The sequence below is a fragment of the Phocoena sinus genome, chromosome 19 (assembly GCF_008692025.1).
Source record: "Phocoena sinus isolate mPhoSin1 chromosome 19, mPhoSin1.pri, whole genome shotgun sequence".
NCBI classification, from domain to species: domain Eukaryota; kingdom Metazoa; phylum Chordata; class Mammalia; order Artiodactyla; family Phocoenidae; genus Phocoena; species Phocoena sinus.
This window is the reverse complement of record NC_045781.1, coordinates 8,338,615-8,362,129: the sequence shown is the minus strand read 5'-3', so window position 1 is coordinate 8,362,129 and position 23,515 is coordinate 8,338,615. Positions and strand designations below refer to the sequence as shown.

Below are 23,515 nucleotides of genomic sequence, written 5' to 3'. Positions count from 1 at the left end.
TATTAGCTATTACTAACCTACAAGATTCCCCACCTGCTTCATATTATGATTTAATCTCTTACCACCCTCTCACTCTGCTCCAGCCACCCTGCCCTCTCCACAGCTCCTTAATTACGTTAGCATGTGCCAGCCTCAGGGCCTTGCAGCTGCTGTTCTGTCCAGGAATGCTACATTTCCCAGTTATCTACCCAGCTTGTTTCTACGGTTCCTTCAGATCTCTGCTCAACAATCACCTGTCACCCTGTAGTCCCACATCCTGTTTTAATTTTCTCCAAAACATTTATTGAGGGCCTGATTTATATATTTTTTCCTTTGGGCCCTCCACAAGGGAACGTAAGTTCCATGAGGGCAGGATTTTATCTATTTTACTCACCACCCTATTTCACAACATCCCCGTTACCGGGATTTCGGCAGACGCTCCATTTTACTTGCTGAATTGAAGGCCTCATAAACACTTGGGTATCCTTGTGGGGCCAGAAGCCGCGCGGATTTTTGGCCAGGATTGGCAGGAGACTCCATCACGTGACTGGCTGATGCCCGCCCACCTCGGAGGCTAAGGAGGTCCACGTGGTTCCAGGCTCCAGGGGCAGGCGGGGCTTGGAGAAGGTAGTGCGCAGGCGCGATCCCTGGCACAGGCGCAGATGCGGCCTGGGTGCGCGGCCCGTGGCGGTTGGCGGCTTGTGGGGCCGGCGGGCGGTTGCCGTGAGCAGGATCAGAGCTCCGGCGCTGAGAGTCGGCGCCATGGTGGAGAAGGAGGAGGCAGGCGGCGGTATCAGCGAGGAGGAGGCGGCTCAGTATGACCGGCAGATCCGTCTCTGGGGATTGGAGGCCCAGAAACGGTAAGGGCCGGTGCGGCTTGTGGGACTGAGGGTTTGGAGGGTGGTCTGGCCTGAGGCGTTGGGGAGCCGGAGGGTTTAATTTGAAGAGAGGAGGCGGGAATCGTGTACCCGGCCGTGGTCGCCTTCCTGAGAAGACTGGAGGGGTTGATTTGGGATGTTTCCTCGGAAGGTATGGGAAGCGGGGACGTCCTAGGTGGTGGGAGGGCTGTTCCGAGGAATTGGCGACCTCTAGAAGGGGAGCTGGGGGAGTTCTGAGCGATCCGGAGGATGCAGACTCAGGAACTCGACGCCCGGAGGGAGCGATGGTGGCGTTTGGATCGGGGTTGGGGACTTAGGGAATAGGAGGGGCCAGGAATGCGTGGAAACGATGAAAGTGGCGGGGGGGCATAGTTCATTCATTCATAGGTAGCGGAAACCTGTTCTCTGCCGGATGCTGGGGAGACTGGCGAGCCCAGTAGATGAGAGCTTTCATTCATTTTTGTGGCCTCTAAGGAGTGGGCCAGTCTGAAAGAGTGAGGTTTTTTTCCGAGGGGTTTTGGAGCAAGTAATTTCAAGTGAGGTTCCTGAGAGGCTCGGAGAGTCTGGGGGTGCTGGAGATACCCGAAGAGATTGCTTGTGTCTAGATCTGGGGGTGTGTCCCGAGAGGACAGGATTGGGGATACCTTGGGCATGGGGGAGTAATTATCGGAGGGGATGAGGTCTTTGAAAGAGGTGGTCGATATGATCAGATATTTATTGAGTACCTGCCACCGGCGCTGAGCGGGTATTAATGAACTAGGCAGACTTCTTGCCCACATGGAGCTTACGTTCCGGTGGGGGAGGCAATACACATAAGAAATAATAAAATATTAGGCAATGCAAGTGCTAGGGAGAAAAAATAAAGCAGGGAAAGAGGATCAATAAAGGATGATGGGGTGGGAGAGCTATTTTGATAGGGTGGCCAGGGGAGGCCTCTGAAGAGGTAACATCGAGCCTCGGACCTGTATGAAAGGAAAGAGCCCTGTGGCCATCTGGGAGGATCTTCCTAGCATAGGGGACAAGTGTAAAATCCTAGAGGCCAGAGCATGCTTGGCAAATGAGAGCAACAGGGTGGCTGGAACCAAATGAGGGGTACCTTTTATTTTCTTTTTTAAATTAATTAATTGATTGATTTGGGGCTGCGTTGGGTCTTCGTTGCTGCACGCGGGCTTTTGTCTAGTTGCGACGAGTGGGGACTACTGTTCATTGCGGTGCGCGGGATTCTTATTGCGGTGGCTTCTCTTGTTGCGGAGCACAGGCTCTAGGCGTGTAGGCTTCAGTAGTTGTGGCACGTGGGCTCAGTAGTCGTGGCTCGCGGGCTCTAGAGCACAGGCTCAGTAGTTGTGGCGCACGGGCTTAGTTGCTCCACGGCATGTGGGGTCTTCCCGGACCAGGGCTCAAACCCGTGTCCCCTGCATTGGCAGGTGGATTCTTAACCACTGTGCCACCAGGGAAGTCCCAGGAGGTAGCTTTTGAATTCTAAGTGTGCTGGGAAACCTGTTGGAGAGTTTTGACCAGAGGAGTAACACGATCTGAACTGTGTTTGAAAAGGATCGCTCTTGCTGCATGGAGAACAGGTGGAAGTGGGCAGAAGTGGAAATAAGGATTACGCTTAGGGGGCTGCTGCGGTAATCCCCTTGAGATGCAAGTAATGGTGGCTCGGAACTCTAGGGAAGGGGTAAGATGTAGATTCTGGATATAATTTGAAGGTAGAGAGGACAGGCTTTGCTGAAGGATTAAACGTGTGGAGTGGGAGAGGCAGAACTCAAGGTTTTTGGCCAAAGCAGTTGGAAAGATGGAAGTGCCTTCACTGACTGAGGTGGGGGAAGAGTCAGCAGTTCTAATTTGGACTTAACGTTTTAGCTGTTTACTACACATCTAAGTAGAAATAAATATGTGAGTGGTTGAGTTCAGTGATGAGGTCTGAGTGATGGGGGTGGTTATGTGATGTGCGTGAGTACAGAGGGCAGAATTAATTGATCCAAGAGTTGGGGAGGCAGGCAGTTCAAGAGGTTTGAGAGGCGGGAGCTTCTACAGCTTTTTGGTGAGAGAGCGTGTGTGGTGGGTGGGGTGAGGTGGGGGTTACTTCAGGCTCATTTTAGGTGTGTGGAGCCTTCTGTGACTGGGGAGGAGGGCGCATTACGAGGCATTAGCAAGCACTGGTCTGAGGGTTGAAGGCACCTGAAATAGAAGATTGGGAATTAAATGATGAGAATGGGGCTGAAGACACAGTGTCGAATGAGTTTAGGAACTGCCGTTTGAAGGAGTGTTAGGGGTTCCTGAAGGGTTGAGAAGGGCATCCTAAGTGTACTGGAAGGGTTGATTCCAGGCGTTGGGGGCAGTAGGTGGTTTTGTTTGAGGCGGAGTAAAGTTGGTGAGGATTAAACTGGAATTAGTGAGAGATCTGTCGGAGGGGTAGGAATGAATGATTTATCTGAGGAGCATTAAAGAATGGATGGAGGGCTCCTGAAGGAGAGGTGACCTAAGGGGCAAATCAGAGTCGGGGTATGGAATTCTTGGGAGATGGGAGCTATTCTGAGGAAGTGAAGATGTCTAGAACTCAGCGGAGAAGCTGAAAAGGATTGGCTGAGGGTCCTGGGAGGGTAGGAAGGGGTTACCTATAATTTGGAATCTATAGATTTGTATACAGTCTTACAGAGTTGATTAAAGTGCTCTCTTGTCCCTTTTTCAGCTGAGTCTCATAGCAGCTCTTTGGAGAAGGAAAGGCAGTGATTTCCTCCTCTGTACAGAAAGGAAGGAGGCTCCACAAAGCAAATTGACTTGTCTCTAAGGGAACTCCAGGTGGGATAGGAGAACTCTGGGGACTGGGGACCCTTGTGAAATAGAAAGCAGCCTGGGAATGGACAGACTGCATTCTGGCTACAGTTTTGCCTCTGACTCTATAATGTTGGACCAAGGTTGTCAGAGAATTGGAAGGGAGACAAATAATAATAAAAAGGGTCTTCAAGGGAACTCATACAGTCTGGTGGTTAAAAACTGGTGTGTGGGCTTCCCTGGTGGCGCAGTGGTTGAGAATCTGTCTGCTAATGCAGGGGACATGGGTTCGAGCCCTGGTATGGGAAGATCCCACATGCCGCGGAGCAACTAGGCCCGTGAGCCACGACTACTGAGCCTGCACGTCTGGAGCCTGTGCTCCGCAACAAGAGAGACTGCGACAGTGAGAGGCCTGCTCACCGTGATGAAGAGTGGCCCCCGCTCACCACAACTAGAGAAAGCCCTTGCACAGAAACGAAGACCCAACACAGCCAAAAATAAATAAATAAATTAAAAGAAGGCTCAACATTTAAAAAAAAAACAAAAAACTGGTGTGTATCTCTCATACAGTGTTTTAATTTTTTTGAAATTAGTTGCCAGCATTTAAAAATCTAGAGAATTGGCCAAATTTGGGGCAGTTTGAGCATCAGAAGGAATAAAATAGACTTCACGTAGAAATATTTAATAATGTGTCTTCTGATGTAGTGAAATAAGAACCTCAGTGCATCATCTTCTATGTTTTCCTGCCAGATATCATGTTTTCACAGAACAGAGGAACAAATTAAAGGACACCATTGAGGTAATGATGAGATGTCCAGAATGTGGGACGTGTTACAAGACGACTGCCCTGGTTCTCTTCCAGAAGTCAATGTCATGGAAAAAACAAGCGAAGGGACTGTTCTAGATTAAGAGAGTAAAGGGTGGAGCCAAATGCAAGGTGTAACCCTGACTGGATCCTGGTTCAAAAAGAAAACTTACCTAAAATACACCTTTTAGGCAATAGGGGAAATTTGAGTATTCAGTCCTGTTAGATGATATTTGGGAATTATTTTCTAGATGTGATCATAGTGTGGTTATGAAGGAGAAGGTCATATTTTTGGAGTTGCATGCTAAAGGTGTGAAGTGCTGTGATGTCGGCATATGGGTAAAGCCAGTAGAGCAAAATGTTAACTCTTCTTTCTATTTTTCTGTATGTTTGAAATTTTTTATAATGAGAAGTTGGGAAGATGTGTCTCTCTTCCTCCCAACCAACCCCACCCTCCCCACATATGGAGATTTCACAGTTTCTGATTTCTGTCTTTTGAAAAATAGTAAGGTCAGACATCTCCACATTGGTTGGAGCTAAGCAGAGGCCGCCTCTTTTATTCGGTCGCACTGTGAGGATGTGGGATCTTAGTTCCCCAACCAGGGATCGAACCCTCGTCACCTGCATTGGAAGCGCAGAGTCTTAACCACTTGACCGCCAGGGAAGTCCCGAGGCTCTTTTACCCAGAGCCTGGGCTCTCTACTTGGCCGTCGTCTCCAGCAGCTCTGCTTCACTCATTGATAGAATTGCCTGGCCCCTGTAAGCACGTGAGTTTGCATCTCTTGCTGTGACGCCGAGCCCATTTTGTGGATGAGGTTCAGGGAAGGGAGCCACCTCTCCCAAGGTCACACACCAAGTACATAGAAGAAGGAGGACTTGAATCTAAGCCACTAACTTCAGGTTCACTGCTATTTCCACAGTAGCTCATTAGCCACAATGGGAGGCTCATTCTTTCAATCAGATGAACATAAAGGAGAGTGTTGAAGCTGGCAGCCCTGTATGTTCTCAGACTGTGATTCAGTTTTTGCACCGACTTTCACAACAAAGGCATGTCTAATTTTTCTCCTTCCACTCAGCGGTCATTTATCCCCTATCTAAGAGTGAGGAAGGAGGGTGACTGAGAAGGGAGAAGTAGAGGATAAGCTCCATGAGGGCAAGCACTTTATAAATGTCCAGTAATTAAGATGTGGGTTTTGATTGGTCTCTATTAAATTCCCAGTGCCTGCAAGTATGTAGATATTCAGATATTTGTTGAGTGGATGAAATGATTGTACACTGCAAAGACCTAGGAAGTCCAGAAACCTGGGTTCAATTCCCAGCTCTGCTAACTAGCTCTCTGACCCTGGGTGAGTCACAACAGTTTCTTAGCCTTAGGTTCCACATCTGCAAAAAAGGAGGGGTGAGTGTGACCAAATCTTTAAGGACTCAACTGAAGTTTTTTTTTGTTTGTTTGTTTGTTTTTTAGATGTTGGGAGTAGGAGTTTAGTAATTTATTTATTTATTTTTGCTGTGTTGGGTCTTCGTTTCTGTGCGAGGGCTTTCTCTAGTTGCGGCGAGCGGGGGCCACTCTTCATCACGGTGCGCGAGCCTCTCACTATCGCGGCCTCTCTTGTTGCAGAGCACAAGCTCCAGACGTGCAGGCTCAGTAGTTGTGGCTCACGGGCCTAGTTGCTCCGTGGCATGTGGGATCCTCCCAGACCAGGGCTCGAACCCGTGTTCCCTGCATTAGCAGGCAGATTCTCAACCACTGTGCCACCAGGGGAGCCCTCAACTGAAGTTTTGACTTTACAGGAAAGGGGCTCCAAAAACTTCCCTGTTTTCAAGCACTCATTACCCTACACTGCTGCTGTTCAGACAGTGCTTCAGTTGGTTCCATAGGCACCTACTTGCCATGAAAGTGACTGAGCGTGTACTGGAGGCCAATCCTGGTTGTTTCATATAAGGATCAATTTTTTAGTGGTTAATAGTTGAGTTTGAATCTCAGCTCCAGAACTTCGTAGTTATCTAACCTTGCATGCATTTCTTAACTTCTCTGTGCTTCAGTTTTCTCACTTATCAAATGGGAATAACAGAATCTACGTCATAAGATTATTGAGAAAGCAATGAGATTATGCATGAATAGAGTCTACGCACAGAAAGCATTCAGTAAGTTATAGCTACCGTTATTTGACAAGTATAAATCACCAGCCACAAAATAAGGGAAACTAAATAGGAAATAGGTTGAGATAAATGAGATAAAGCAGGCATCAGTGGGATGAGTGGAAACTCCAAAAGGACAAGGAAGACTGTAGGAGGAGCAGATTTGCCCAAGCAGATCGAGGTGAGGAACAGTCTTAAGGTCTGTCTTGGATTCTGTCAGGACATTTAAGTAAGTATAATGAATGGGCAGTTGGATGGAGCAGGATTGTAGATTTAAGTGAAAAGGACTGTACTGTTAGTTGAGCGGAGAGTATTTTTAGAAGGAGAAAATGGTCAGATCTTCCAAGTGGCCCCATCATTTTTCTGGTCACAGTGACCAGAAACCTAGGAGCCTCTGTCCTTTCTGTCCACATCCAGTCTATTGGGAATTCCTCTAGGCTCTGCTTCAAGCTCTGTCTCATCCTCCCTTAGTCCAAGCTACACGCATCATCTCAGGTCACCTCAACAGTTTCTCCCTGGTCTCCCCTGTTCCACGTGTGACTCTTTATAATCCATCCTCCACACAGCAGCCAAACTGATTTAAATTTAAAAAACAGATCACAGCAGTCCTGCTTAAAGCCTTCCAGTGATTTCCTGTATACTCAGATCTTTAAAAATCCGTTGCCTTTCCTGCCCTGCTTTGTCTGACCTTGCCTGCATCTCCCTGGCTCACTCCATTCAAGCTGCTTGTATCTTTATGTTCCTCAGATATGCTAAAGCTCTCTCTGGCCTCTGGGACATTGTGCTCGCCCTACTCGAAATCATCTTATACAAGATTTTTGCATGACTCACTCTCATGCATTAGACTCTCAATAAATGTGGTTTGAATATGAATTTGGTCGTCTTCAGAATTTTTAATCATGAGTGGAATTCATTGGCTTGACTTACCTTGCAGTATGTATTGTGAATTCAGATTGTGGTGTAAAGACTGGTTCCTTCCTTCCCAGAAATTGAAAAGGTATTCCCATGGCAGCAGAAGTAGAGAGGAGAGTAAATCAGCAAGTATTTATTTAGAACCTACTATATGCAAGGCAGCATGGGGGAGACACAGAGAGGGAAAAAAAAAAATCACAGATCCTGGTTAGAATTGAATTTGGGATCCCAGCTCTGGGCACCTGTTAGCTGTGAGAGCTTGGACACCTTTTCTGAACCTCAGTTTTTTCCTTTCTCGAGGCAGACATGGATCCTTTCCTATGGAAACATGATGGCCTACTTGGGGGCCTGTGGAGCCACTTGGCCTTTTAGGGAGAGAAATTGTATGCAACATTTAGGATGTGTGCTTTTCTTCTGAGAGAAGAACAGTGAAGAACCATAATCAAGGTTTCAGTGAGGCACTGTATGTATGGTACCTAGCTCAGTGCCTGGAGCTTAGTGAGCCCTCTGTGGTTGGTAATTACTGTCACTGTTTTTTTTTTTTTTTTTAATTTATTTTATTTTTGGCTGCGTTGGGTCTTCATTGCTGCACGCAGACTTTCTCTAGTTGTGGGGAGCAGGGACTACTCTTTGTTGCGGTGCGCGGGCTTCTCATTGCGGTGGCTTCTCTTGCTGTGGAGCACGGGCTCTAGGAGTGTGGGCTTCAGTAGTTGTGGCACACGGGCTCAGTAGTTGTGGCTCGTGGGCTCTAGAGCACAGGCTCAGTAGTTGTGGCGCACGGGCTTAGTTGCTCCGTGGCATGTGGGATCTTCCAGGACCAGGGCTCGAACCCGTGTCCCCTGCATTGGCAGGCGGATTCTTAACCACTGCGCCACCAGGGAAATCCCTACTGTCACTGTTGTTACCAATAGACTCTACACCCAGTATGTCACAGTGTAATTTTATATTTATTGTGATCCTGAGAAACATCACTTTAAGAGCATAGACTCTGGAGCAGTATCGCCTGAGTTGCTATCTGCTTTGCTGTTTGGTAGCTGCGTGGTCTTCAGCAAGGTTCCTAAGAACTGTGAGCCTCAGTGTTAGTTTCCTATTGGCAGCTGTAGCAGTTACCACAAATTTAGTGGCTTATGACAGCACAAATTCTGGAGTTCAGAAGTCTGGAATGTTTCCCTGGGCTAAAGGAGAATCAGGGTGTTGGGAGGGTTGTACTCCCTGTGGAGGCTCTAGGGAAGAATTTGTTTGCTTGATTTTCCTAGTGTCTAGAAGCCACCTGCATTCCTTGTCTTGTGGCCCCTTTCTTCATCTCCAAAGCATCTTCAAGTCTCTTCTGTGAGCAAGTCCTCTGCTTGTCATCGCATCTCCTCCTCTAACTCTGACCCTTCCGCCTCCCTCGCATAAGGGCCTTTGTGATTGCTTGGACCCACCTGGAAAATCCAGGATAATACCCCCATCTCAAAACCCTTCATTTGATCACATCAGCAAAATTCCTTTTGTGGCGTAATGTAATATATTCACAGACCCCAGGGATGAGGAGCGTAGACGTGGTGGTGGGGGCATTATTTTGTCTACCACACTCAGCTTCCTTTATCTGTAAAATTAAGGCTAATAGTACTATCTGCCTTGCAGAGTTAGTACATGTAAGTTGCTTAGAACAGTGCTTGGGCATTCAGTAGCTGTATCCTAAGCATTGACTGGTGTTATCTTATTCTGTTTAATGGTTGCCTAGTTTTCCATAGTAGGTGTGCACCATGGCATCGTGGCCTCAGAGCGCACCATCTCAATCACTCTACCCTATTGTTGCCCTTCTCTACTAGCTGGTTATATTAGCCACTTTCTAGCTGTGTAACCAGCTGTGTAAGCTAGTTAACTTCTTTTGTGCCTGTTTTCTCAGCTGCAAAATAGGGATAACAAGGTACCAGCTCGTAAGATTGTCGTGAGGGTTAAATGACATAATACACGTAAAGAGTTTAGAACAGTGGTTGGCACGTAGTGAGTGTTAGCTGTTGTTTTTTTGTTTGTTTTTTAATCTATTTATTTTTTAAAATTTATTTATTATTGGCTGTGTTGGGTCTTCGTCACTGTGCTCTGTCTTTCTCTAGTTGGAGCGAGTGGGGGCTACTCTTCATTGCAGTGCGGGCTGCTCATCGCAGTGGCTTCTCTTGTTGCAGAGCACGGGCTCTAGGTGTGCAGGCTCAGTAGTTGCAGCTCGCGGGCTCTAGAGCGCAGGCTCAGTAGTTGTGGCACCCGGGCTTAGTGACTCCGCGGCACGTTGGATCTTCCCAGACCAGGTCTCAAACCCGTGTCCCCTGCATTGGCAGGCGGATTCTTAACCACTGCACAACCAGGGAAGTCCTGGTGTAAGTCCTGGTGTATCTATTAATTCAATAGCAATTGAAATAACAGTGTGATAAGTCCCAAGCACAGTCATAGATGCTAGAGATACCATGGTTTCTGGAGCTTACTTACATTGTAATGGAGGAACGAGGAATGAACACATAAACAAGTAGCAAAATTCTAGATAGAAGAGACGTAGACCTATTTTGGATTAGGTGGCCAGTGTGGACTTTTTTAAGGAGGGGCAGTTGAGCTGAGATCTAAAGAATGGGTCATGTGAAGAGTTAGGGGAAGAAGCAGAGAGAACAGCTAATGCTAGAGTCCTACGGTGGGAGCAAATGTGGCATTTTCTGGGATCAAGGAAGGCCAGCCTGGCTGTAGGCAAGTTACCAGGGGAGAGAGTAGGATGAGACAGGCAGGAGTGGTATGCAGGGCTGTTGGTAAGGAGCTTGCATGGGAACCATTGAAAGGTCTGAGCAGGAGAGTGGTGTGGTCAGGTTTAGAAGCTCTCTATCTGAGATGGGGACAGTGGATTGTTGGGGGCAGGAATATAAGCAGGGAGGCCAGGTGTCAGGCTCTTGTGGGTTTTTTTTTTTTTTTTTAAGGGAACGCTATTTATTTATTTAACTTTTTGGCTGTGTTGGGTCTTCGTTTTTGTGCGACAGCTTTCTCTAGTTGCGGCCAGCGGGGGCGACTCTTCATCGCGGTGCACAGGCCTCTCACTATTGCAGCCTCTCTTGTTGCAGAGCACAAGCTCCAGATGCGCAGGCTCAGTAGTTGTGGCTCACGGGCCCAGTTGCTCCGCAGCATGTGGGATCTTCCCAGACCAGGGCTCGAACCCGTGTCCCCTGCACTGGCAGGCAGATTCTCAACCACTGCGCCACCAGGGAAGCCCACTCTTGTGGTTTTATAGGTGAGAAATGGTGACTCAGAGTAGGGCTGTGTGGCTGTGAAAATGGAGGGAAGTGGTGGACGATGCTGCTGTGAATAGCATTGTACATGATTTTTGTGCCCACGTGAGTATTTCTGCAGGATTGATTCCAAGAAGGGAATTTCTGCATTAGAGCCTGAGTAATGATAGCCAGCATTCATTCAATGCTGACTATGTGCCAGGTACTATTTTAAGTGCTTTTCATGTAATTGAGCCATAAATAAGCAGTAATCTCAGGGCCCCTAGAATGGTTAAGGATTAAAAACATAAACATGATATTCAGTGTTGTTGGCAGTTGAATTAAAAAACCTCCCAGGGGACTTCCCTGGCGGTCCAGTGGTTAAGCCTCCAAGCTTCCACTGCAGAAGGCATGGGTTCGATACCTGGTCGGGGAACTAAGATCTCGCATGCTACAAGGCATGGCCACAAAAACAAAACAAAACAAACAAACAAAACCCCAAAACCCTCCCGAGCAGTCAGAGTCTGTGGAACTCTCTAGGATGGAGGGATCCTAGAGAGGCCATGGGCTGCATGTGATTTATGTCAGAGGCATTTATGTGGAACAGTTGCTGGAAGAGTTTAGAGGGTGCTCGCCTGAGTGCCGTGATAAGGACTTTTTGAGGAAATGGCATCCGAGTTGGGGTTTGAGGTCTGGAGGAAAGGCTTGACTAGGCAGAGAGAGGAAGACAGGGTGTGTTTCAGGTGTGTGGAATGTTGTGATTAAAGTCTGCAGGTGGGGGACTTCCCTGGTGCTGCAGGGGTTAAGAATCCACCTGCCAATGCAGGGGACATGGGTTCAAGCCCAGGTCCAGGAAGATCCCACATGCCACGGAGCAACTAAGCCCGTGCGCCACAACTAGTGAGCCTGCGCTCTAGAGCCCACGAGCCACAACTACTGAGCCTGCGCACCACAACTACTGAAGCCTAGAGCCCGTGCTCTGCAACAACAGAAGCCACCACAATGAGAAGCCTGCGCACCGCAATGAAGAGTAGCCCCTGGGCTTCCCTGGTGGTGCAGTGGTTGAGAGTCCGCCTGCCGATGCAGGGCACATGGGTTCGTGCCCCGGTCCGGGAAGATCCCATATGCCGCGGAGCGGCTGGGCCCGTGAGCCATGGCTGCTGAGCTTGCGCGTCTGGAGCCTGTGCTCTGCAACGGGAGAGGCCACAACACTGAGAGGCCCGCGTACCGCAAAAAAAAAAGAGTAGCCCCTGCTCGCTGCATCTAGAGAAAGCCTGCACAGCAGTGAAGACCCAACACAGCTAAAAATGAATGAATGAATGAATAGCTTCTCTTGTTCCTGCACTGATTTTTATTTATTTATTTATTTATTTATTTATTTTTGGCTGTGTTGGGTCTTCGTTTCTGTGCAAGGGCTTTCTCTAGTTGCGGTGAGCGGGGGCCGCTCTTCATCGCGGTGCGCGGGCCTCTCACTATTGCGGCCTCTCTTGTTGTGGAGCACAGGCTCCAGAGCGCAGGCTCAGTAGTTGTGGCTCACAGGCCCAGTTGCTCCGCGGCATGTGGGATCTTCCCAGACCAGGGCTCAAACCCGTGTCCCCTGCATTGGCAGGCGGATTCTCAACCACTGCGCCACCAGGGAAGCCCTCTGCACTGATCTTGATGCTAGCAGATTTGGGATTTCCTTCAGTGATATGACCAAAGGGTAAAATGGTGCGGGGGAGGAGGGAGAGAACATTGACATAGGCATATGTCTGGGGCTCAGCTTCTCCATTATTGCTTTTTTCTACACGGCCCTTCCACTGCCAACCATAGCCTAGGTGACAGGAGCCTTTCAAGTGACAATTCCACTTCACCAGAATAATTGGGCAGAGGGCTTACGGCATACAAGCAAGGTAAATAACAGAGATGTTCTGGTAGTAGTGGAAGGTAAGGCAGGGAAAATGGGAGGGAGCCAAGACTGAACGGGTTTAAATGCCAGCTTAATGGGTTTTTTTTCCTCTGTCAGATTTTTTGAAAATCAGAATCAAACCCATCACTGAGCCCTTTTGTAATTAAGGCAGTGGGGATTGAAGAGATGTTCAAGTAACTTTTATGGAGCACCTGTTCTGTGATGGGGAGGATGCCAGGTGGTTTTGCATACATGTTTGACCAGGTCGTCGAGGAGATTAAATCATGAAGTCAGAATTGGTATCTCCATTTTACAGACGAATAGACTGAAGGTCAGAGAGGTCGTGCAGTTTGCCTGGGTCACCCAGTTAGGAAGTGGCAGAGCCAGAAGTCAAGCCCAAGTCTTCACACCCGGAGGGCGTTAGTGATTGGCCATGCTTGTTGCTGAAGGAGCAGCAAGGAAAACAGAGCCTGAGGAGAAGTTAGTGGGTTTGGAGATGAGGGGGCCATCGGTAACGTTTGAGGGTACAGATTTCCCAGAAGTGAGTGGGGCTGGTCTAGCTGTATCCTTGAGGTAGATACAGCAGCCAAACAGGAAGACTGTCACTCAGACTGAGCGGGACCGTGGAACCTGGAGTTCCAGGCGCAGCAGTGTTAGGACCAGGTGAAGGGAGGGCTCGCAGGCTAACAGTGAGAGCAGAGACCTGGAAGGTACAGCTAAATGCACGGCTGCTCAGCCTTTCTAATGTCAAAGGTTTGGTATGTGCACGATGTTCTCTTTGGAAACATTGCATATTTATTATATGTGCTGATTCTCAAGGGATTGGAGCGACTCTGGAAGGCTGCGTGGCTTCCTTCCTCCTCCCCTCTGCTGGTGTAATGCTATCAATCTGTGATAAGAGACCTGCTCATTGCTAGCATCTCTGTTATTTACCTTGCTTGTATGCCGTAAGCCCTCTGCCCAATTATTCTGGTGAAGTGGAATTGTCACTTGAAAGGCTCCTGTCACCTAGGCTATGGTTGGCAGTGGAAGGGCCATGTAGAAAAAAGCAATAATGGAGAAGCTGAGCCCCAGACATATGCCTATGTCAATGTTCTCTCCCTCCCCCCCCCGCCCCCCCGCCATTTTACCCTTTGGTCATATCACCGAAGGAAATCCCAAATCTGCTAGCATCAAGAATCAGAGAAGCCCGCGCACCGCAACGAAGAGTAGCCCCTGCTCACCGCAACTAGAGAAAGCCCGTGCACAGCAACGAAGACCCAACGCAGCCAAAAAAAAAAAAAAAAAAAAAAAAGAGTGCAGGACTCGATTTTATCAGCCATCATTTCCATTAAAGACTTCTAGCCTGATGACATGCAAGTGTCCATAATTATTAGAACCATTTTTGGAAAAGAGTTTCTGCATGTTCTCCTTAGTAGTGGTACTTGATGAGAATGGACTCATTTCATAAATTAGGAGCAAACTCATTGGCCAGCAGAACTTGAATTTAGGTGAGACCGTTCTTAGTTCTTACTAATGCTTTTCAGTGTGAATAGTCATACATTTGCTGCAAAAATATTAATGAGTTTGATTACAGGGTGCTGCCTAAGATCCTGATGGGGTTTTTCATGATATATGATGCAAACTCTTTATTTCCTTTTTTTTTTTTTCCTTTTTTTGGCCTACTGGGCGGCTTGTGAGATCTTAGTTCCCCAACCAGGGATTGAATCCAGGCCCTCAGCAGTGAAAGCACGGAGTCCTAACCACTGAACCCCAAGGGAATTCCCTTTATTTCCTTTTTCAAATATGAAAAATTCTGATTCTGAAACACTTCTGGTTCAAGGGATTTTGAATAAGGTATTGTGGACCTATACTGTCTTCTGCTGACCTCAGAGTTAAGTCCAGACTTCTCTGACTACCTTTTATTTTTTAAAATTTATTTATTTTTGGCTGCATTGGGTCTTCCTTGCTGTGTGTGGGCTTTTTCTAGTTGCTGTGCATGGGCTGCTCTTCATTGCAGTGTACGGGCTTTTCATTGCGGTGGCTTCTCTTGTTACAGAGCATGGGCTCTAGGTGCGCGGGCTTCAGTAGTTGTGGCACGTGGGCTCTAGAGTGCAGGCTCAGTAGTTATGATGCACGGGCTTAGTTGCTCCGCCGCATGTAGGATCTTCTCGGACCAGGGCTTGAACCTGTGTCCCCTGCATTGGCAGGCGGATACCCAACCACTGCGCCACCAGGGAAGCCCTACCATTTTTTTTTTTAAGCCTCATCTTCTGTCACTCTACAGGCTCAGAATGAGCTAAACACTTCCCAGATGCGCCCTCTTTCGTGCCACCTTGTGTGTTATAGCTTAAATAGTACCCCTTCTCCCCTTCTCTTCTGCTGTCACACTAGTTCAAGCCATCATCCTGTCTCACCTTAACTGTGACACTCTTCCCCTTCCAACCATAACCCCCCCCCCACACACATGGCTTTCCATCATGTTTAGAATAAAATCCAGAATCCTGACAGTACCTGTAAGAGCCTTCATGATGTGGCCCCTGACTCTGTCTACAGCCTCATCTACCATTCTTACCTTTTTTTAAGATTTTTTTGATGTGGACCATTTTAAAAGTCTTTATTGAATTTGTTATATTATCGCTTCTGTTTTATGTTTTGGTGTTTTGACGGGGAGGCATGTGGGATCTTAGTTCCCTGACCAGGGATCAAACCCCGTACCCCCTGCTTTGGAAGGTGAAGTCTTAGCCACTGGACCACCAGGGAAGTCCCCCATTCTTCCCTTTGCTCACTCTTCCCTTTGCTCTTCAGCTGCTCTATCTGCCTTCCTGCTCCTGGAATATGCCAAGCACTCCTCTGCTTCAGGGCTTTTGCACTTGCTTTTTTCTCTACCTGGAATGTTCTTCTCCCAAGTATCTGTATATATGTCCTTCATTTCATTTTGATTTTTGCTCAGCAATTCTGTGGAAAGGCCTTCACGGTCAGTCTGACTAAACTCACATCCTCCATCATTCCTGATCCATACCATGCTTGATTTTCTTCACTTTTTGAGATATTATATATCTCTATTTGTTTGTCTGTCTCTACAGAATACAAGCTCTGAGGGCAGGAATTGTGTCTGTTTATTCACTGCTGTATTTCCACACCTTGGAGGGGGGCCTGGCATAGTAGGTGCTCAATAAATATTTGTTGAATGAATTGTTCTCAGCAGGATAGATTGGAGCCTGTCTCTTTTTCAAGATTTGAGGCCTGGATGCTTAAGTGCAGTTAATGAAATCCAAGATCATTTCCCTATTTTTGTCTTGTTTTGTTCTTCAATAATTCAGAGACCTTCCACTGTCCTCTTTCATCCCGTTGACAATATCTGCCTTGTAGGCTGCGGGCCTCCCGGGTGCTTCTTGTTGGCATGAAGGGACTCGGGGCTGAAATCGCCAAGAATCTCATCCTCGCCGGAGTGAAAGGACTGACCATGCTGGATCACGAGCAGGTGAGCTGCCGCCTTATCACTCTCCTTCGCCATCTCCCCTCTTTGGTATAAACACGTGGAGAGGGCTTCCCTGGTGGCGCAGTGGTTGAGAGTCCGCCTGCCGATGCAGGGGACACGGGTTTGTGCCCCGGTCCGGGAAGATCTCACATGACGCGGAGCGGCTGGGCCCGTGAGCCATGGCCGCTGAGCCTGCGCGTCCGGAGCCTGTGCTCCGCAACGGGAGAGGCCACAACAGTGAGAGGCCCGCGTACCGCAAAAAAAAAAAAAAAAAAAAAAAAAAAACACGTGGAGATTTCGTGCCTTCCTACTTGCCCCTTCTGGGCTGTGAAAGAGGAGGGCTGGCGTCAGTGGCACTGTAGCCCTTGGAGACTGACATGACAGCGCCAGCACCGGGTTTGAATTCAGCTCCACCATATCCTACGAGGTGATGACCTTTCCCGTCTGTAAAGTGGAGTTAGCATCTCCCTTGGAGGGTGATTGTGAGGAGTAGAGGAGTGCTCTTCCAATTTGTACCTTTAAACCACCGAATTGCCTTGGGGCTTTGTTTTGGTGTAGCTTTCACCCCTAATGATTCTACTTTACAAAGTCTGAGGTCAGGCTCAGGAATATATACATTTTAAAGGTATCTCAGAAGAAAAACAGGTATCTCAGGAGATCTTGATGGAGATGCTTCACAGGCATTACCTTGGGAAATGTTGGATCAGAGAGAATGTATATGGACCACTTAATGTAGTGCCTGCATGTAATAAGCATCCAATAGTTAATTATATGATAAAATATTATTTAATTGATAATAGAACTATAGTGCCCAACCCCTATGTAGCTTTCTCTGACCTGTCTTTTCTCCAAAGTGAAAATAACTGCTGCTTTGTCTACATTCTCATGCTTCAATGACATTTTGGTTTTCTTTTATAGAAAATTTCAAATATATACAGAAGTAGAATAATATTTGACACCTCACCTACTTGGCTTCTACAGATACCAGTGTTTTGTTGATCTTTTTATTTATCTTTTCCCCTGTATTTTTTGGGACAGTTTTTTAAAGCAAATTCCAGAAATCATGTATTTTTTCAGTTAAAATATTTCAAAAATTGTGTTGTCACATATTATTTGTGTCTTTTTTTCCTTTTAGGCAATGAACAGGGGTCCTGTCTCATGCTAGGTAACTAGCACACACAATGTGAGGTATAGGCTCTGTAGACAAAAGTAAATGTTAATGACATTTTTTTTTTTTTTTTTTTGCGGTACGCGGGACTCTCACTTTTTTGTGGCCCCTCCCGTTGCGGAGCACAGGCTCCGGACGCGCAGGCCCAGCGGCCATGGCTCACGGGCCCAGCCACTCCGCGGCACGTGGGATCTTCCCGGACCGAGGCACGAACCCGCGTCCCCCGCATTGGCAGGCGAACTCTCAACCACTGCGCCACCAGGGAAGCCCCATGTTAATGACATTTTTAAAAGCTCTCCTGTTTGGAGTTTCAGGAGAAAATAATATCTAGAATTTTTGTTGTCTTAATTCTCCTGTAATACGAAGAGACACATAGGTTGGCTCACTTAATATCACAGTCACAAATTGATTTTTGACTTGAATTCAAAACTTTCTAAGGAAAGAAAATCCCTGCAAGCAAGCTGCCAGATAATTAACTGAACCCTCCCAGCTTTGACATCCCCCCGCCCACCAGCCACAGTGCCCCCTAGTGGCAGGAACACCCCATCCAGGGGAAGAATTTGTTTGCCTGGGTAGAGAGGGTAAGAGTGGAGACCCAAGGAAGGATGGTTCCAAAACCTGGAGGCCGTTGGTGTGGAAAAACGAAACCACAATGGGATGGTAGTTTCCTCATTTGGTTGGGAAGTCTGAGAATGGGGATGAGAGAACACTGAGGCCATGTGATGTGGTTCTCTCACTGCCTCGGCACTGGCACGAATGCCACCCAGAGTTGGAGTCAACAGTTGCCTCTTCAGTTTAAAGACTAATAGTGCCTTCTACTTGCCTTCTGCTGTAAGGCCTGACTCCTCTGACTGGTTTTCAAAGCCTGACACGGTGGTTCTCAGTCCCATCTGTGCTTTAGAATATTTGGGGAGTTATTTAAAAATAAAAGTTCTCCAGGTGAGTCTAAAAGTCAGGGAGGGTTGAGAACCACTGGCTTCGTATAACCTGGTCCCAGTCAACTTACCCAGCCTGACTCCCATCTCATAAATTTCATAGTTCGTGAACACTCTCTGGTAGTTCTGCCTTTTGTAGTTTGCTTGTGCTTTTGTCCCTGACTAGGAACGTCCCATGAAGATGGTGCTGCATTTTGCAGAAGCTTTGGAATCATGAAGGCTTGGGCTCAAATCACACCTTCTGAAGCTGGGAAAGGGAATTAACCTCACAGAGACTTAGCTTGTTCATCTATAAATTGAAGATGTTAATTCCTGCCCCTTAGAGTTTTTCATTTCGTTTATGTCAGCAAGCATCCAAGAGCACCTGCTGCCTACCCTGAAGTAGACTAGGTACTGGCGATAGAAAAATGCACAAGATTTGCTTCCCATCCTCAATTTTTTTCCAGAAATCAGAGCACGCTACCTGACTCAGGTTGTGGCATGCAGACATGAGAGAGACTTCCTGGAGTGCTGAGCTGAGTCTTAAAAAACAAGCAGAGGTTTTTCAGGGTTTGAGGAGCTGTGTTTTAGGCAGGGGACATTAGCACAAGACAGCATGGTAGAAATCGAATATAACAGTTTGGTGTTTTTAGAGTGTGAAGCCCGCGGTGCTGGGGGGGTTGCATTTTGCAGGTGAGGTCCAAGTCACGAAGGGCCAGCTGGTAAGCTCTGCTGTAAACGTACTTAATTCTCTAGGTGGTGAGGAGTCATTGAAGAGTTTCAGATGGGTGAGGGTTGACTTCAGCTTTGGGCTTTCTGTAGATCACTAATACTGTGTAGACTGTGGTTGGCACAAGATATGGGGCAGAAGACTACTTAGAAGGCTGCTTTAATAGTTTGAGAGATGAAAAGGGTCTGTGGAATGACAGTGGGGATAGAGATGGCGAGAATCACCGAGAGGTGAGAGATGCTTCCGTGGTATAGTCAGTAGGATTCTATATGGGAAAGCAAGGAGGAAGTGCAACAGCTGACACTTACTGTAAGTGCTGGACGCTGTTCTAGGAGCTGTAGTTGTAGTATCTCATTTAGGCCTCAAAACAACTCTGAGATGTAGGGATTATCATTCCTGCTTTACACATAAGAAAACGGAGGAAAAGGAAGTGAAGTATTGGCCCGCCCAAGGTCACAGCAGTTAGTGGTACTACCAGGACCCAGGCGGTCTGACTCCTGGCAGAGGCCATGCACTTAGCCACGTCACCTGGTGGCTGCTATCAAGGAAGTGTAGAGGATAGGAAGACCAGGTTTCTGGCTCTGGTGACTGGATGCGTCAGAGATGTCTCTGTTTGTTAACAGAGACAACAAACATAGGAATTGGATTATGATTGGCCCATGGGATCTCCAGGAGGAACTTTCTGGTGGGCAGTTTAATATAAGACTCAGATGGATCAGGAAGCAATCTGTACCAGTAAGAGCAATTTGAGAAATAACAGCAGATTTTTGTAGAAACTATAAGGCATGGAATTGGTTTATGGAGCTATATAGAGTGAAAAGATGAATGATTTCGAGGTGGAATCCTGAGAACAGCTGCACCTAAGAGGGCCCATATAGAAACTGGAATGTCCAGCGGGGGAGAAGGAGAGCCGGGAGCTGTGAGGCCAAGGAGTAGGGCACAGGTAGTACTGACTCCCCTGGTGGAGTGATTAGCAGTGCCATCGCTTTTAGTAACGTCCTCACTTTACATGTGATTCCCTCATACTCACTCAAGGTCACACATTTAGGTGGTTGAGCCAGGATTCAAATCACGGCTGTGAATCCAACCTGAATTATCCTAGAGCATGGCTTTTAACCACTATGATGTACGATCTCGCTGTGTGTGGTGAGATCCCTGGGATGGGATGGGATGGGTCAAGCATACTGTTAGAGGGCTGGCCTTGAACGGGAGGAGGACCAGCTCATTTGCTTGGAGGAAAGATAGTAAGGGAGAGTGTATACTGTGGGTAGTTGGCAGGAGAGGAGAATTACTTCTGTTGAACCCAGTCTTGGTGAAGGTGGCGGGGTTGTACATGGAGATTCATGATTAAATTAGATGTTTGATGTGTGAAGAAATGCATTTTGAACAGTGGAATCTGTAATCCTATTGGTGGCTGTCAGGTGACTATGTTATCTGTCTTTGAGGCTCTCTTCTGCTGATGTCCAGCCTTATGAGTGAAATTATCCCTCTTCTCCAGCCTCTGCTCAGCTGTCCTCCTTTCTGAGTTTTAATTGAATTTAAGAGTTCGTTTCAAACATTCTTAACTGTGTCTAATTTTTGTGTGGGTCTGATTTTAAACCACTTGTAGGCAGGGACTACATCCTTTAAATTACTTATGTCTCTCTCCGATTTCTTAGAATTGGGCACATGGTAGGGATTTGGTCAACTCTTAGCACTGATGATTATGTCATTTTGTTAGCAGTTAAACATTTACTTAAGAAAGCATGGACTTCTTTTGTTTAGAGTGAATTTTCATTATAAACACAAGGGGGTGCTCTTTAACCATCAGTGCCCAGTTTAAAAAAAAAGTTCAATGTCTATTTTAAAGCCTCAGAAGGAAAGAGTGTAGGGAGTCTGTGCTGGGCAGACTCCTATAGGAACAGTAGTACTACAATTAGATGGCAGATGTTTTAGTTATTCTTTAAAGTGGAAAAGTTCATTTGTTTTTCCCTCCAATTTCAAGTATTTAAAAAAAAAATTATCATTCCTAGGTATCTCCAGAAGACCCCGGAGCCCAGTTCCTGATCCGTACTGGGTCTATTGGCCGAAACAGGGCCGAAGCCTCTTTGGAGCGCGCACAGAATCTCAACCCCATGGTGGATGTGAAAGTGGACACTGAGAATATAGAAAAGAAACCTGAGTCGTTTTTCACGCAATTTGATGCTGTAAGTTTCATAGAGAATGTAAAATCTGCTTCCGGAATTCAGCAAATTAAAGCACTAGTTGTATGTATACTAGGTACACTGGCGCATTAGAATCTCAAATCTGAGCTTTTTCCCAAGTAAATTTTTAAGCTGTTTCATTCTTTAGTTTTAATATAGTGCCCCAGTAGATTGAAGTCTTATATTGCCTTAGTGTATATGCCTTATCAGTGCATTGCCTTAGTATGCTGAGTGCGTCGGTAGGCAGATCCAGTCTGTTGGATCTGCGCTGGCTGCTTGTGAGTTGCTGCCTTTTGGCTTCTTCTTTGGGCATATTTTTCCCAAGACCAGGTTGTATCATTGGTGTTTTGTCTTCCTTCCAGAATTTTTGCACATAGCTTCTATACATTTTATTGCAAATGTTTTCTTCTGAAAACTTAACAAGTTGGTGAATATCTGTAGCAGAGTCTTTTTTTTGTTGTTAGAAATACCAAACTACAGCTTGTGTTTTGTCTTTAAAAAGAGCACACCTGATCTCGGTCTGTCTCTGTCTCTTTCTTGCACAGAGCCACTTTGACCGTGTTGCCGTGGTTAACTAGACAAAATCACTGCAGTCTTAAGCCAAACGAGGCATATCGAGCCTCATTTGATTACACTGCCACATCTTTGCAGAGGTGAAAGGATAAGTTAAATTCTGTTTCAGTGTCTGTGACCTTTCAGCCATGGCTCCCTGTACCCCGGAAAAGCTTAACAAATGTTGGATAACCGTGCAATAGTCACAGATGATCTACTTGTTTTTTAAATGAAGGGCCCATCACGTGAGAGGTTAGAATTTGGGTTTGGTAGTTTTGTTTTACACACTGTTGTATTTCATATGTGCATCTGTTCAAATGTGGGCTTGGAATGATGGATCATCTGTGCATCTTGTCCCTTAAAATTTTTTTTTTATTCTGTTTTGTAAGTCCAGGTATTGGAACATTTTCCATTTGGACATAAGTCATCTCTTCATTTCTTTATCCGTAGTAACCACATTTGGTTTACTCTAGGTGTCCTTTGAACTTCTAGCAACTAGAAGCTTTGTTAGAACTGAAGCATGGGGCTGTTGCTTGTATAACGCATGTGCACAGGGCAGGCATGACTTCCTCATATTTGAGCCACGTTTGACTGGTCTTCGTAGGTTTTCACGCTCAGTTTTGACGGCAGGCCTCCATTCGGTCAGTTGATTGCATGTTCAGCTGCACCTGTCTTATCTTTTAGATTTGACTTTTCCTCGGGTGACTGCATCCTCTGAATGGCAGCAGAGACACACGTTGCTCTGTGAGCGTTATTTCAGTATTCAGGCTGCCAGACAACAGCAAGAGGTTTATCAAATGAAAATCCTTTTGAAGTTTCTTCTCCAACTTTCTATGTTCAGAAGAAAACATGTGCACTTTAGAAGTTGTCTTCTTGGCCCTGATCACAAAGCTTCTCCTGAAAGGTCGTGTTCTGTGCAGTGATTTCTAATACCTCAACTTACTGGAACACAACTTAGAGGCCTCAGAGCAACATTGGTAATTCCACTGAGTGAATCACCGTCTCATTGTCTAAGTCTGAATGGGAGGTCACTTGGGCTGTAACCTTTTCTTTTGTCCTTAAATTCAGATAAAGTTTCACATCGAAAACTGTGGAAAAATAATCTCAACAGGACTTGTTTATTTTCTTTATCTTAACATATCAGTCAAAAGAAGGGGGAAAAATGCCCTTGTATTTAAACATGACCTTTGGGTAAATTTAAAAAACTGCTTTTGTTTCTTGCTGTAGCTTATTCAGATATTAATAGGTTTAATGATTTAGAAATAACTTCCTCTAAGTTATATTATTGTCTTTTCCTTTTCCTGAAAACTGTGAAATGTGGTTTATGTATGTTCATGGTTTAGGGGAAATAAATTCATCGAGTGCCTTTTACTTAATAGCTAAACACGTTTCATTTTGGTTGCAGAAGGTGAAGTGACCGTCTCATGATTTACATTTTCTACACACTGAAACCTGCAACTTTTCTTTTGTCTTCTAACCATAGCATCCAAAGAACCTGTTGTACCAGTTTGAAACTGGCTTTAGCCATGCCCAGAGAGACTGTTCGTTAAGGTGTATTTAGACATCGGGGCGGTGATTCACAGTCTGCACAACTCACACCCGACCACTTTCATTCTTTCTGCAGGTATGTCTGACTTGCTGCTCCAGGGACATCATAGTTAAAGTTGACCAGATCTGTCACAAAAATAGCATCAAGTTCTTTACGGGAGATGTTTTTGGCTACCACGGATACACGTTTGCCAATCTCGGAGAGCATGAATTTGTAGAGTAAGTCTGGGGAGAGGAGGAGAGAACATAAAGCCTTTTCAAAATGTAGTTCTATTTACTGGTAGGAAATGAACCATTTAAGGAAAGTATTTAACTATAATACTTAGAACTTTGGGAAACCAATTCATTAACAGCTTACTG

The 23,515-nt window shown here is 46.3% G+C and overlaps 1 protein-coding gene across 1 annotated transcript in view; it reads left to right on the top strand.

Moving 5' to 3' along the window:
* The first annotated feature begins 612 nt into the window (after positions 1–612).
* The window catches only part of SAE1 (SUMO1 activating enzyme subunit 1), a 74,103-nt gene continuing 51,200 nt past the window's right edge, over positions 613–23,515 (top strand). The window contains exons 1-4 of the mRNA XM_032613936.1: positions 613–839; positions 15,952–16,063; positions 20,885–21,058; positions 23,232–23,374. Of these exons, the coding sequence (XP_032469827.1) occupies positions 742–839; positions 15,952–16,063; positions 20,885–21,058; positions 23,232–23,374 (527 nt within the window). The 5' untranslated portion in view covers positions 613–741. The remainder of the gene's footprint in view (positions 840–15,951; positions 16,064–20,884; positions 21,059–23,231; positions 23,375–23,515) is intronic.